At 37.8% G+C, this 13,095-nt stretch overlaps 3 protein-coding genes and 1 long non-coding RNA gene across 7 annotated transcripts in view; 1 reads left to right on the top strand and 3 right to left on the bottom strand.

Annotated features, from left to right (window-relative positions):
* The first annotated feature begins 253 nt into the window (after window positions 1–253).
* On the top strand, window positions 254–4,962 carry LOC104798639. Of its 2 annotated transcripts, XR_002023629.1 has the most exons (4): window positions 254–389; window positions 1,218–1,306; window positions 3,801–3,951; window positions 4,676–4,962. It is a non-coding gene; the product is annotated as an uncharacterized LOC104798639 (long non-coding RNA). The 2 variants fall into 2 exon arrangements; XR_002023630.1 differs by lacking the exon at window positions 1,218–1,306.
* LOC104798640 lies at window positions 398–5,656 on the bottom strand. 2 transcript variants are annotated; one of them, XM_010520806.2, is made up of 6 exons: window positions 4,998–5,656; window positions 4,109–4,167; window positions 1,800–4,010; window positions 1,536–1,641; window positions 622–1,274; window positions 398–519 (listed from the first exon to the last, which is right to left on the bottom strand). In XM_010520806.2, the coding sequence occupies exons 1-5, from the start codon at window positions 5,236–5,238 to the stop codon at window positions 667–669; spliced, it is 3,225 nt and encodes a 1,074-aa protein (XP_010519108.2). In that variant the 5' UTR covers window positions 5,239–5,656; the 3' UTR covers window positions 398–519; window positions 622–666. The 2 variants fall into 2 exon arrangements, with proteins under 2 accessions (XP_010519108.2, XP_010519107.2); XM_010520805.2 differs by having other exon boundaries at window positions 515–1,274.
* A 1,804-nt stretch (window positions 5,657–7,460) lies between these two features.
* LOC104798638 (uncharacterized protein At1g01500-like) lies at window positions 7,461–10,262 on the bottom strand. Of its 2 annotated transcripts, none has more exons than XM_010520803.1 (3): window positions 10,178–10,262; window positions 8,731–9,507; window positions 7,461–8,028 (listed from the first exon to the last, which is right to left on the bottom strand). In XM_010520803.1, the coding sequence occupies exons 2-3, from the start codon at window positions 9,427–9,429 to the stop codon at window positions 7,789–7,791; spliced, it is 939 nt and encodes a 312-aa protein (XP_010519105.1). In that variant the 5' UTR covers window positions 9,430–9,507; window positions 10,178–10,262; the 3' UTR covers window positions 7,461–7,788. The 2 variants fall into 2 exon arrangements, with proteins under 2 accessions (XP_010519105.1, XP_010519104.1); XM_010520802.2 differs by lacking the exon at window positions 10,178–10,262 and adding an exon at window positions 9,934–10,169.
* A 945-nt stretch (window positions 10,263–11,207) lies between these two features.
* Window positions 11,208–13,095, bottom strand: part of LOC104798637 (probable protein phosphatase 2C 12) — a 4,499-nt gene continuing 2,611 nt past the window's right edge. The window contains exons 6-10 of the mRNA XM_010520801.2: window positions 12,857–12,964; window positions 12,623–12,748; window positions 12,270–12,505; window positions 11,971–12,173; window positions 11,208–11,817 (exon numbers count right to left, since the gene is read on the bottom strand). Of these exons, the coding sequence (XP_010519103.1) occupies window positions 11,792–11,817; window positions 11,971–12,173; window positions 12,270–12,505; window positions 12,623–12,748; window positions 12,857–12,964 (699 nt within the window). The 3' untranslated portion in view covers window positions 11,208–11,791. The remainder of the gene's footprint in view (window positions 11,818–11,970; window positions 12,174–12,269; window positions 12,506–12,622; window positions 12,749–12,856; window positions 12,965–13,095) is intronic.

Here is a 13,095-nt window from a genome sequence, read left to right as displayed (position 1 = left end):
TTTAAAATTTATATATGATTAATATATTTTTTAAAAAAATATATCATAACCGAACCGAACCGATCTAAAACCGAACCGAATAAACCGGAAAATATAACCGTTTGGTTATAATTTTATTATGCAAAAACTGAACCGAACCGATCTAAAACCGAACCGAATAAACCGGAAAATATAACCGTTTGGTTATAATTTTATTATGCAAAAACTGAACCGAACCGATTAAATCCATATAACCGTTTGGGTATGATTTTTTTATAACCGAAATAACCGAACCCGAAATAATCGAACCGAAAACCGAACCGAAACCCGAAATGGCCACCCAGAGAGAAGTGATGGATTCGAGACTTGCCGTGTGGTTGCCCGTAGAAAACCCTAGCGCACATGAACAGGTACCTTTTCCGATTTCTGCATCTTAGTTGTTCCTCTGTTGTTTTTCCTCGTGTAAACATAAATCCATCGATTTGTTACCTCGATTGGATCGATAATCTCACCGAGATCGATTTCATTCCGATGCTAAATCTGAATCGCAGTCGATGCATTATATAGCTCACATATGTGGAAACAGTCATCATTGATACACAAAACAATACCGTGATTGAACTTATGTTTCAAGAAAAGCACCTTAAATTGGGTAAACTTTGTGATTTGGAAAGAATTTGGAGCTGCTCATATGCATATAAGATCTCTGGTTACTTCTTCCACCAGCTTGTTGAACACGTACCGTTCGGTGTCCCTTACAACATCGTCTCTTTCGATGAAAGCAAGCATCGAATCGTTCCATCCCATGTCCCACATTGAGTTCAACTCTGGGTCTTTGTAGTGAACATCTCTTTCCAGTATCTTAGGCAAGTAGTGTTCAACAACCGGTTTGGTACAATCCTCCCTGCCGTACGATCTCAGCTTCTTGAACTCTTTGCTCAATTGTTTGACGAGATCTTCTAAGGATTTCACTTTAGAGGAGCTGATGGGTACCTTCACAAATGGGTGGATGCTTAGCTCCTGGAGTCTCCCTTTTCGTTTCATTAGCTCGTAGCCGCAGTCTAGGATTAGATTGTTGTCGTCTCGATTGTAATTGTTCCCATCGGTGTGAAGGATGCTGAGAGGAATGCTGAGTTTGAAAAGTGCCTCTGCTGTGTCTAGGAACAGCTGGCTTTTGAGAATTATCTTCTTAAGTTGAATTTCACTTTCAGACAGCGTCTCTGTCATTTTTCTTGTAGGATGTTTATGTGGCTCCTCCAGCTTGGGCAAGCTAGTCTCTATCTCACCTTTGGTTCCTGAAATAACCAGAACATTCAAGCCTTTTCTGGTAAAATCTCATGGACAATAATGCTCCTTGTTTTACATTGAGAATTTGGAATTAGGGCTGCAGAAGTGTTGGGGGAGAACAAGCATCCGATATATTTTGACAAATACATCCCTGAAATGGGTTTTGATTTTCTTGAGACTTTGTGAAAGCATTGATTCTCTATGAATTATTTAGGTGGCAATGAGATTAAAGAACCGACGATAAGCTAAAAGTGCATTCTTTCTCTTACCCTTTAGCATCTTCGGTACAGCTTGAGGTAGTGTATTCGCATTGCCATCACAGATTGATGTGGGATCTTGTGGACCTTTTCCATCTCTTAACATACTCTCCTGGAACTGCATAGCATACAAAATTTATGTGAAATTACTGGTAAAAGTGGTAGAACCAAGGCCAATAAAGGTTCACCCTAGCAATTACTTCATATTTCATCATAGATGCATTTCATCATAGATGCATTTCAAATGTAAAGTTAGTGACTTGGTAATAAGCTTACTTCATTGGCTGGAGTTTGGCCTGGAACGTCTTTTAAGATCCGCCTCCCATTCTCCCTCGTAATAAGCATAAGCAGAAGTGAATCGTCCTCAATCTTTTTCTGGTCATTGTTTGCAACAGTTCTGTCAGGTGATTGTATGCCGGCCGCTGGAACTTCAGACTTAATGGTCGTTTCTTCTGCTGCTTCTGTCTGGTTGCTTTTAATCTGATCAGTGTCTTTATGACTGCTGAGTAGTTCCTTCCTTCCATCTGTTCCTTCTTTGGAATCAGTACTCTGATATTCCAGTGGCCTGGTCGACATGCGGAATGTTTTGTTCTGCTTGGCCATTGCTTGATTGATGTTCTGAGGGATTTCGCCTTTATGCACATTTCCTTCTTTTGCTTTCTGCGAAACTTGTATAAGAACTGGTTTTTCCTTCTTTCCTAGTGGATCATCACTGTAGTCTCGTTCAGTTTTTGGATCTGGTAACGACGGAACAATTCTTGAGGATTTGTGATTTACATCTTCCCTGTTGAACTGTGCTAAGTGTAAACTTTCATTCCTTGGTTTGAGTTGATGGCTTCCATTTGGGGACCTGTTGGTATCTAATGCACCATCAGATTCCGAGAAAATTTTCCTATGAGCTTTAGCCTTGTTTTTAAGTGGTAGCTTCTTTTGAACATCCCCTGAACTCAAAGGTTTTGGTGAGTGATTGGTCACCAAGACATTTGCCTTTTGTCTTCTCCGCTGCAACTGTTCATTTGCATTGTACCTTTTTTCTCCTCCTCTTGTTTCTCGTGGCTCAGACTTATGGAACATTCGCTTTGGCTCAAAGCTGAGATGATTTTGTGGCTTTTGTTGGCTGGTCCTTTGTTTATTTTCTGTCTGAGGTGCATTTGGTTTGTACTCTTTCTCTTCTTGAAATGCACCTGTAGGTATAGCCCTTCTGTTCATATATTGTGTTGTTCTTTGTGCCTCATTCTTACTGGATACCTGCTTTGCCTCTCCTTTCACATAATTGTTTCTCCTTATGTTGTCCTCGTCATCCTTTCCTCTTTCTTTTCCCCAAATATGTTTCTGACTCTTTGTTTTGTCTGTTGTAGCATTTTCCACGCGAATCTCATCATGCATAACTAAATCCAAATCAATATTCATTGAAGTTGGCTTCCTTTGTGGCATTGGTGCAATGAGATTTTCGAGTGGTGCAACCTTGTTAGATTGCATTGCCTTCTGTCCTGTGTTCTTCATCACTAGATCAGCATCTTTTCTTCTCTGGTCAACCTTTACAAACTTGATGGATACATCGTTTTCGATCTCAGTCTTCAAGGTAGATTCTTTTGGCTTCGTATCTTCATCTTCTGGAAATTCTCCTAGTCCCATTAACTTTGCAATGACACTTGGAATCCTTCCGGTTCCAGGTTTTGATGATTTTGACTGGTTATTATCTACTGTAAATGAGGGAAGCCCGGCTTCATCGCAAGTAACTGATCTCCAGTGTGACCTTGCTCTGAAATGCTTGTTGCGATCGATGTTATCATTCTCGGGATAAGCAAGGGCTGATAGTCTCACCTTGATATCAGCCCTTGCAACTTCCTTGATGTTCTGATAGTATCTTGATGGCATTTCAAGTTGCATCCGGTCATGGCTCTTTTGAGTTTCATCATCATCATCATCCTGCTCCTCACCATTGTCGTCTAGTAGCTTGATTCGATTTGTCTTCTGTGAGCCGGTTGGATAATCTGAAGCTTCTTGTATGTTTACAAGCATCCTGAGAGACTGTTCCAACTCAATGGCACCTTGCATTAGTTCCTTTCCATATTCTTTTGAGTATCTTCCATTGCCAAACCCGAGGCCGTTTCTACACGCTTTTATGATCTGGTTCAATTTTTGAGTTCCCTTTGATATTTCTTTGATATGAACGTGGATCATTGGAAATTGGCTGCTCGATGACTGTTGCACTCCTACACTGCCTTTTCTTTCCACCGTTCCATATCCCATTGATCTCCTTCCTACTTGCTGCAGGAAACTAATTATCGAGGCGCTCCCTGAGGGGTCTATTCTTGTAGCCTTTCCGGCGTTTTCTAGCGCAAAAGCCAATGCCTTGGATAGATCGATTTTCTCCGAGCTATGGCCTCTTCCGAAAGGAAGGATCTGATTCGAAGCCTCTGCCCTCGTGAGTGATTTACTTCCTCCACTGTAACTGTTTTGCATATTCAGAACTTGAGTGCTTGTCTGTTGCCAATGAAAATCATTTTAACTTAGATAATTCAGACCCAAGTGAATTAGCAAGTTTTCTCCTCGTAAGTTCAACATATGTTAAAGAAACTTACATTTTTCGTTTTGAACTCCACAGATCTCTTCAAACCGTTTTTAGGATATCCATATTTATCTGCAAAACAAATGCCAAAAATAGAAGTTATATAGATTGTTCTGCTAGCAAGTTGCAATTACATGGATGAAACTTTTGAAGTTCCTGTTGTGTTCATACATACATACATGCATACATACATACATACATACATACATACATACATACATACATACATACATACATACATACATACATACATACAGACATACGTACACACATACACACATACATACGTACACACATACACACATACATACATACATACATACATACATACATACATACATACATACATACATACATACATACAATACGATACAATGCATCGTGGAATACATACAATACAATACTTGTACTGCATCACGAATCTTTGTTTGCTCTTTGGCTCCAATGTTTGATCAAAATTCCTTCTTAATCAAGTGATGCGTTCTTTTAGGAGTTTCATGTTTTGCAACCTTACTAATACATGATCTGGTTTTGGTTTACTGTCTTAGCCCCGGGAGCTTCTCTTTATGATATGCTGCAGGTTAATTCGAGAAACTTCCGATATACCCATTGTTTTAATGGAAGAATTGGCCGTAATCCTTGCCTTTCTAAACTCTTTGCGGGGATTGAATTTCTTACAGAAAAAAACGAACATCATCAGTTTCACTGAAGGCAAGGCATTTGCTAAAGCATCAAGATTTTGCATAAAGCTTCTTCTTCAAATGCTTAACACAGTTTCTTCTAATAGACTTTATCACTTGCTCAGAGTCAATTGCTAGCTCTTTTTACAGATTCAAGTTTCTATGCATTTTTCCCTTACAGTTTCTAATGCATTAGAACCCCGAGGCATAATTCGTTCTTACCTGAAGGAATGCAGCTCGGGTTGCTGGAGTTCCGAGAGGACCCGAGCCGTTCTTTCCTCAACTGGAGATCATCCAACAACTTCTGTGCGAAATCCGATCTCTTCATCATGTTCTTCTCCCTATTGGAACTCATTTTCAGGTACTCTTCCTTGAACTGAGGAAAAAAAAAAGAATTTGATTCAAATCCCCAATGGCTCTCTAGGTTGTGTGTTGTGTCATATCTTTTTGCAAAATATGGCATGAATGCAAAGGTACATGGTATGTTTCAGTACCCTTTTAGTTTATTATCTCCCCCAGTATTTTTGGTTGAAAGGGTATTTTCAGAGTTGGTTGGAGTAAGGAATTCAAGTGTTTTTGCAATTGAGTTTCTGAAGATTTGATGTCTAATGTCTTAGTGGATGATTGACGTGAACGTTAGGCCCTTCTCTCAGAGAGAGAGAGAGAGAGAGCAATATCTCTTCTGCTGTAAATTTCATAACTTTGATTGCAATTCAAGCAATGAACTAATGCTTCCATCCACGGGCCTTCTTCTCTTTCAAGCCTCTCTCTCTCTCTGTATATGTGTGTGTGTATTTTTGCATATGATGATTGGGAGTGTAGAAAATGAACATAATATGACTCAAGTGTTTGATTGAGTTTCAAAAAAAAAAGTGTTTGATTGAGTCTCATTTTTGTTAAATAGTTATTCACTATATGACTTAGACTTGTGATTGTTCCTAAAGTTGGGTTTCATTGGATTTGGTATCCTTATTATTGAATTACAAGTCATCAAATATAATAATTAGGGGTGGGTGTTTCGGAAATCGGTTCGGGTTCGGGACGGAAATGTATCGATTCGATTTTTTCGGTTTTATAAAAATAGGTACCAATCGTTTTTTATATTATGTTTGGTTCGGTTCGGTTTCGTTTTCGGTTTTTTGTTTAAAAAAGATAGATTTTCTTTAAAAATTTTCCGTTTTTCGGGATTTTTAAAATTCGGTTTGGTTCGGTTCTGGTTTTGAAAAAATCAGTTTTCTAAAAATAGTACCGTTCGAGAATTTAGAACGGTTCGAATTGGGAAAAATACCATATTTTTTGGTTCGGTTCGGTTCGATTCCGAAGAATGGAACCAAAATGCCCACCCCTAATAATAATAATACTAGATCATATGGAGAGACAAAAAATTGGATGTGTTATAGTTGATTTATTCAAAACTATTTGGTAATAATTGTATCATGAATTTTGTTTTCATTTATTGCACCCTTTGGGATCTTAAGTTTTTGTAAATAGTAACTGAAATAATAAGAGTTTGAGTAAAAGAATGCTACAACGTGTAGGTTGAGGTTGGCTTTAAATGATCACATTGGATGCAAACAAAATGCAGTGAATGGTCTTCTTTGAAATCATGCAATGAAATGACAATCTAAGAAAATGGTATTGAACAAGATGCAAGAATCTTACATTTATTATATTTGAATCATTTACTTTACCCAAATAAAAGAGAGAGAATCATTTAATCATTTGAAAGAATCTTACAATTATGATGAAATTTGCAATAATTATTTATTAATTACAATGAAATAACCAATATTGTTTACCCAATATTAAAAAAAAAAATGTTATAGTCTATCACCAAGCTTTAAAGATGATAATAAGTTCATAATTGTTTATATTTCATTTAAATAAATTTAGATATTAAATTCAGTTTATTCAAATTAAAAAAAAAATAAGGCGAGATGAGATTCTAACAACAAAATAGAAGTGTTGTTTAAGGGAAAATGCATATAAAAGATATTAGATTTACATTATTCATAAAAAAACAAATGGCAAAACCTCGTATTCCCTTACGATTTTTTTTTTATTGATATTCCTAATTTCTATATCAATTTTTCTATATCAATTTTTGATTTGACAAAATTTACATAAGAATTATTTTTTTTTAAATCCCACACTAAATAGCAAAATATGTTACAATTTCCCATATAACCATAGAATCTTGGTTTGCTTTGGTTTTAAAGATTTCGCTCGAGAGATTTTAGTGATTTAAGCGATTTTGGTTTAGAGAATTTAGATTCTTGTGATTTAAATGATTTGTATTTTAAGTTATAAGATGTCAGTAAAGTTATATAAGATATTGCAATATATTTTGCGATTTGGTGTTAGATTTTAGAAAACCTTGAATTCTTATATAAATGTTTGTCAAATTAAAAATTGATATAGGAATTGGAAAAACTAACAAAAAATTCGTGTGCGAATATAGGATTTTTCTAAAACAAATTAAACATTTTTCTCTTATTGTCAACATAAAGTTTCCCATATGCTCTCTTTTCTCTCCAACATTCTCTCCTTTTTCTTCCCATACAAACAATCTTCTTGCTAGAGCTCTTGATTTTAAGAAATTTGAATCTTTGGACAAATATAATAACATGAATTTCAAATTTTTATTCATTTAGATTGGATACTCGAAAATTTTACAAAAATATCTAAATACAAATATGAATATTTTGGTTATTCGAATTTGAAATTTGATCTAGTTTGTTCGAATTCTCCATTGTTGTTGGAATCGAACTTTGCTATCTCTCTCTCCGGGGCATAAACTTGGTGTTCCACATTAAAACAAACAAATTTGAAAACCATAGACCTTTCCTCACCTATACATATACTCACATACATATACAAAACCATATATCATATATATATACACACACACACATCTATATAGTATCACAGGCTGGAAATGACAAGGAGGAACTTGTAGTGTTTGTTTTTAGCTGCTACGTGAAAAAAGAAGAAAGCACCTCACAGTCACCAGTCATGGAAGCCGCCTTCTGAAACTTCGAGTGGTTGATTGGTAAGTACGAACCAAAAGACCGACTCCTATGCCGACGCCGACGCAAATCCCGAGCCCTATCCCCACCCCAACTCTCACTCCCGCGTTGAACCACGACATTTCACCGTCCTCTCCCTCCATGTATTCCCCATTCCTCCTCCAGTACATGTTCTGGTACTCTTCTTCCTCGTATTCGAGTTTGTGATGATCATACTCTTTCATCTGCATGCAATTTCGACAAAAAATGACTACACATCGAAACCCACAATTAAAAAAGAAAAGGATCCGATCAAAATCGTCGTTATTAACCCCCGAAGTTCCAGACTCGTTATTCCGAGCTCCGGTAATGGCAGGTTCTAAATAAACAAAACACCATTTGGGTCTTGTCTAGATTGCTTTGACGAACTACATTTCAGACGAAATGGTCACACAAACGGTAATAAGATGAGGGGCAAAGGACTTTGCCATCACTAGGAAGCTTCGTTTGTGCATTGTCTCGATCAAACCTGATGTGGGCACGTTTAAGATTTCCGTACAACTTATCCATTGTTTAGGATAACCAATGTAGGGCATATAATGGCATTCGTTCGTTCGTAACAAATAATTCAAGATTTAACCTTAAATCAGGAAAGCCAGACCAGGTCTTCAATTTATTAACAGACCAAGGGCTAATGTCTATTACTCCTGGGTGGCTTATTCGGGTTCAGTTAACCGAACACGAAAAATAACCGAATCGAAAACCGAAAATAAGGCAAACCCAAGGTCCAAATTCGCAAGAACAATGTCTTTCCTACTTCATAAGTGAAATCTACCAAGCTTTAGCTTACCATCTTCCATATCATATAAGACATCTAAGATTTGAACACATGATGTGCCTATTTAGTATGTGATTTCAAAATGGAAACTTGAATTTCGGAAACACACCTGATGATCAACTCCGGCTGATGGATTTTTCTCTGTCTCGCCGATGTCATTCTCCGGGATCGAATCAAGAGTACCCTTCTTAGTCTGCTTCCTTTTGAAACCAAGCTGCATAGTCTTAGTTAAGATAATCGGCTTTCCTGAGAAACATCCAGCGACATAAACCTCGATAGTCGGTAATGGTGACTCGGGACCTACAATGTGTTTCCCCTTCAAGAAACCACTCCCGGCAGTAATCTCCATTTCACAGTTCATACTCCAATTCTTAGCATTACTCTCGGATTCTCCAGCATATCCATTACCACTACAAATCTCCAAAACCCCGGACAGAATCAAATCCCCCTTATCGTAAACCTCAAACCTCACATTACCCGTCAATCTTATACAATCCGTGGTCACGAATGTGGCTTCCTCGGATTTCTTATCGGCCCGATCTCTCCTCAGGACCGAAGAGATTCCTTCGGAGCTCATGTTACACCTAACACCATTAACTTCCAAAACGGTGTCTGGACTTAGAGGAACATGGTTGAGAGTGAGAACCGATGGCGTGGATTCATCAATCAAGAAATTGCTTATCCTCACATAGAACACTCTTAAATCGAGCCATGGCAATGAAAACTTCTCACAGGGCTTATTATATGGCGCGTACTTAACAATCTGAAGCCTGGAATCAGCGGTTCCGCCATTGTAAGGTTCCTCCATTGTTCAAGAAACTTGCTTGGATTTCCACTCAAGCCGTGTACGACTCGCGCAATTCACAGAGAGAGGAATGCGAAATTCCTGTCAAGATCGAAGTGAAAAACCTGTCTCAGAGCAAATATTCGCGAATCCCATAATCGAAACGTGAACGGAATTAGAAATCATCAGCTCATTCGTATAAAAAACACGAACAAAAGAAGAGAAACTTCAACAGAAAGAGAAGGATTGTTTATTCCATCTGGGTAGCGACGAAATGAGAAAGATTGGAGATCTTGAAAAAGACTGAACGCGGAAACAAGTTTCGTCAACGACGGATAAAGAAATATTCAACTCGATCGATTCTTCACACGGAAATTGAGGAACCACGGAAACAAAAAGGAGCAGAAATCGCGAGAATATCTAAGCTGAACCTTCGGACAAATACTAATCATCCAAAAAAATCTTCGGACAACACAGAAGCACGAATGTCGGAAACAAATACGATACCAGAAAAACAGGCGATCTTACCCAGAAAATTTCCCATGCAAATTTAGGGTCCAAACCGAAATTGATGGTGCAGAAGGATCCACAAATTAGCTTTTGAAAGAAAAAAAAAAGCGAATGATTCTGGGATCCTCCGAGGATGCGAACAAAATGGAAGTGATGGATAATGCAATCGATGAATGACAGGGAGAATAAACAAAAAACCTTTGGGCGAATTCTTTAGAAAAATAATTATAAAGAAAAAAAACAAAAGATCTCAGAGACTGACTGTGATTGGGACGCAATGACGACTTTGCGATTTTTTTTTATGTAAAGTAAATCACACGAATCGTTTCTTCTTAAATGGTCGTCTCGTGATCTCATCTTCTTAGTTCTTATCCATTCGGTTTTTCCCTTTTTTTTAAATAAAATTAAAAACAACCTAATGGCCATTTCCTTTGGTCATACGGCGCCGTTTTAGGAGCGTATTTCTGCCACGTGGCAGCTTCTCGCTTCTTACAAAGAATGAGCCTAAGGACCTTTGATTAATTACAATTTGGTCGGTCCAATGAACACGTGAAACTGTACGACTCTCCGCCTTTGTAAATTTGTACAAGCTCTTTCTATAAACGATGATTTGGTCGGTCAAACAAGATTTTTCCACGTAATGATCATTATCTATTTAGATTTAGACAGGTGGTTTTATTTGATAAATAGCTAATTTCCTAAATCAAGGAACACGGAGTTGTACTTTTCATGGTTTTTTGAGTGCTGATTGGAATAAAACCAACATTTTTTCAGCGTTTCAAGGACATGGAGACATCTGGCGGCAACCATACTATTTCTGTTCGGATATATAGAATTGGGTTGCGTCAATAAGATGAAAAGCAAATCGAATTGAGTATAATTTTCCTAAAATAAAAAAAAAATTGAATGGAATCGGAATTGAATATAAAAGTAAATGAAAAGTTACAAATTTCTTTGGAAACTATCAATAAAAACCCCAAACTGATACAAACCGAATATCATGTAAAAACCAATGGATATGATTTCTTAAAACTAAACCAATCGAACCCATATTAAACCCGAAGTGAATATAAGAATAACCGGAAAAATCAAAATTTTTTTTAGAAAATGAGTACTTTGCATCAATAAAAACCGAATCATTTTAAACCGAACCGATCCAAAAAAACATCCACTTGGCCAAAGAATTGAATGCAAAGCAAAAGAATGGGCGAGTTTCACAGAGAACGTACCTCTGCTTCAACAGCAGCAATCATGTAACCTGAGGAATGAGGGATGACAAACAAAGGGGAGAGGAGAGAACATGCAAATAGATATTTATAACCGTCAAGAGGAAGAACAAAAAGTTACAATGAAGGCAGGCAATACTCCTCTCCTCTCCCATTGTTCCTTCCAGGCTATAATCTTACTTCCAACAATTTGCATACAGACCCGACCCCTAAACTTTGCGATGATACTTTCGCTGTTAGATCTATCCATTTGGATCACCAAACGCACCCGGGGAAACGAGGAACAAAACTTAGAAACGTAAAAACAAGAAACGGAATTTACCTCTAACTTAAAACAATGGTTGGACCGCTTGCTATCCGCGCATCCAGACTTTGCACAGCGGGAGCAAAGTGAAAGAAACAAATACTTTTTTAACTGATTTCAACGTGTGTCCGAAATATGCAATGCTGGTCTTTTGGCCAAGGATCAATGTCGAAAACGGGGAGTGAAGATTCCACAAGTCCTTGGAGCTCGACCAGACCACACCATAAGATTGAAGATAATTTAGCAAATTTTCCCCCCGAAAAAGCTCCGATTTTCCCCCCGATACTGAAGATAAGTGTTGTTAGTGATTTGCTGATGAAGGCATATCGCAGATGTGATGTCTTGCCTAATCGCTTTCGCTACTATGTCTGTCTGAAAGATGCCAAGTAACAGAAGATAAAAAGTTAGCTTTTCTTTAAAGTTTTTGGAACCGAAAGTAAAATGAGCTAAAAAGTCGGTACTAACATGCTTATCGGAATTTCTAATGTACAAAAGTATCTCGGAGTAAGGGAAATGAATGCATACCTCCAGACGGTCTTTTGCCTTCCATGGCTTCTTTCTTCTCTTGGCAACTTACACAAAGGAACGGACCGTCCCAGGGACGAAGCTTCCGGCAATCAGATGATCCGGCATGTATCGAAACACCCTCTCCAGGTTTTACCTCTACTTGACAAACCGCACACATGAACAGCTTAAACATATTGCAGAGTGGATACTTCGTGTCTAATCTGCAATCATAATAAAAAACAATCGATGAATAAGAGCAAATCAAGAAGGAAATGATCGTATAAAAGACACGATTTACTTGATTCATGCATAAATACCTTTCTGAAAGCATAGCAGAACCCTCTTCAAACAATTCTTCAACCACGTCTGGTTCCGCATACTCTTTCTCTATATTAGAAGAAGAGTCAGAAGTTTTTCTCTTGAACATGGACTTTAACATTCCTTTCGCTTGCTTTCTCGGACCAGGCACAGGAGCAGCTGGCTTTTCCGGAGGTAATATATCAATAACGATACAGGTGGTATCATCACGAAGACCCTTTTGTCCGACAGCTTCCTGCATGAAGTGTATCATAAGGTCAAGCTACTAGAAAAAAATGCAATTGTATCGAAAAAAGGATTATACGTATGTAATGCATCTGAATTCTGAAGTAGGATGCTCAGATACACTTACTTTAACAACCTGTTCAGCAGCAGGTTCTGGATGCAATCCCCGGCAACAATCAAGAGCCGTCTCGGCTGTCAAAGCATCCCATACACCATCACTTGAGATTATAAGCCTACCACCAGCTGAAGACAACTGCAGAAATGAAAAACGATCAGAGGAACTTTTAGACTTGTATCTATGAGACTTTCAACTGAAGTTACAAATATCAAACGTGGAAGTTAAAAGGTGTGAGACGAAAACCTTGACTTGTTTTACATAAGGAACTGGGACAATGAATTCGCCAACATCCATATCTCCAATTGATCTTGAGAGACACAAACCACCAGGCCAACATCTCAGAGGACCAATCTGAAATAAAATTCGATAGGTAAATACAATAGCTATGGCCTTATATACATGAAAAGAGTTTGATACTCTGATACATGTCAATTCGAGCAAACCCAGATAAATCGAATAATTCCAGAACAATATTACACTCT

This window comes from Tarenaya hassleriana, unplaced genomic scaffold, assembly GCF_000463585.1.
Source record: "Tarenaya hassleriana unplaced genomic scaffold, ASM46358v1 Cleome55, whole genome shotgun sequence".
NCBI lineage: Eukaryota > Viridiplantae > Streptophyta > Magnoliopsida > Brassicales > Cleomaceae > Tarenaya > Tarenaya hassleriana.
Note: the sequence above shows the minus strand (reverse complement) of the source record. Positions and strands in the feature narration are given on the sequence as shown.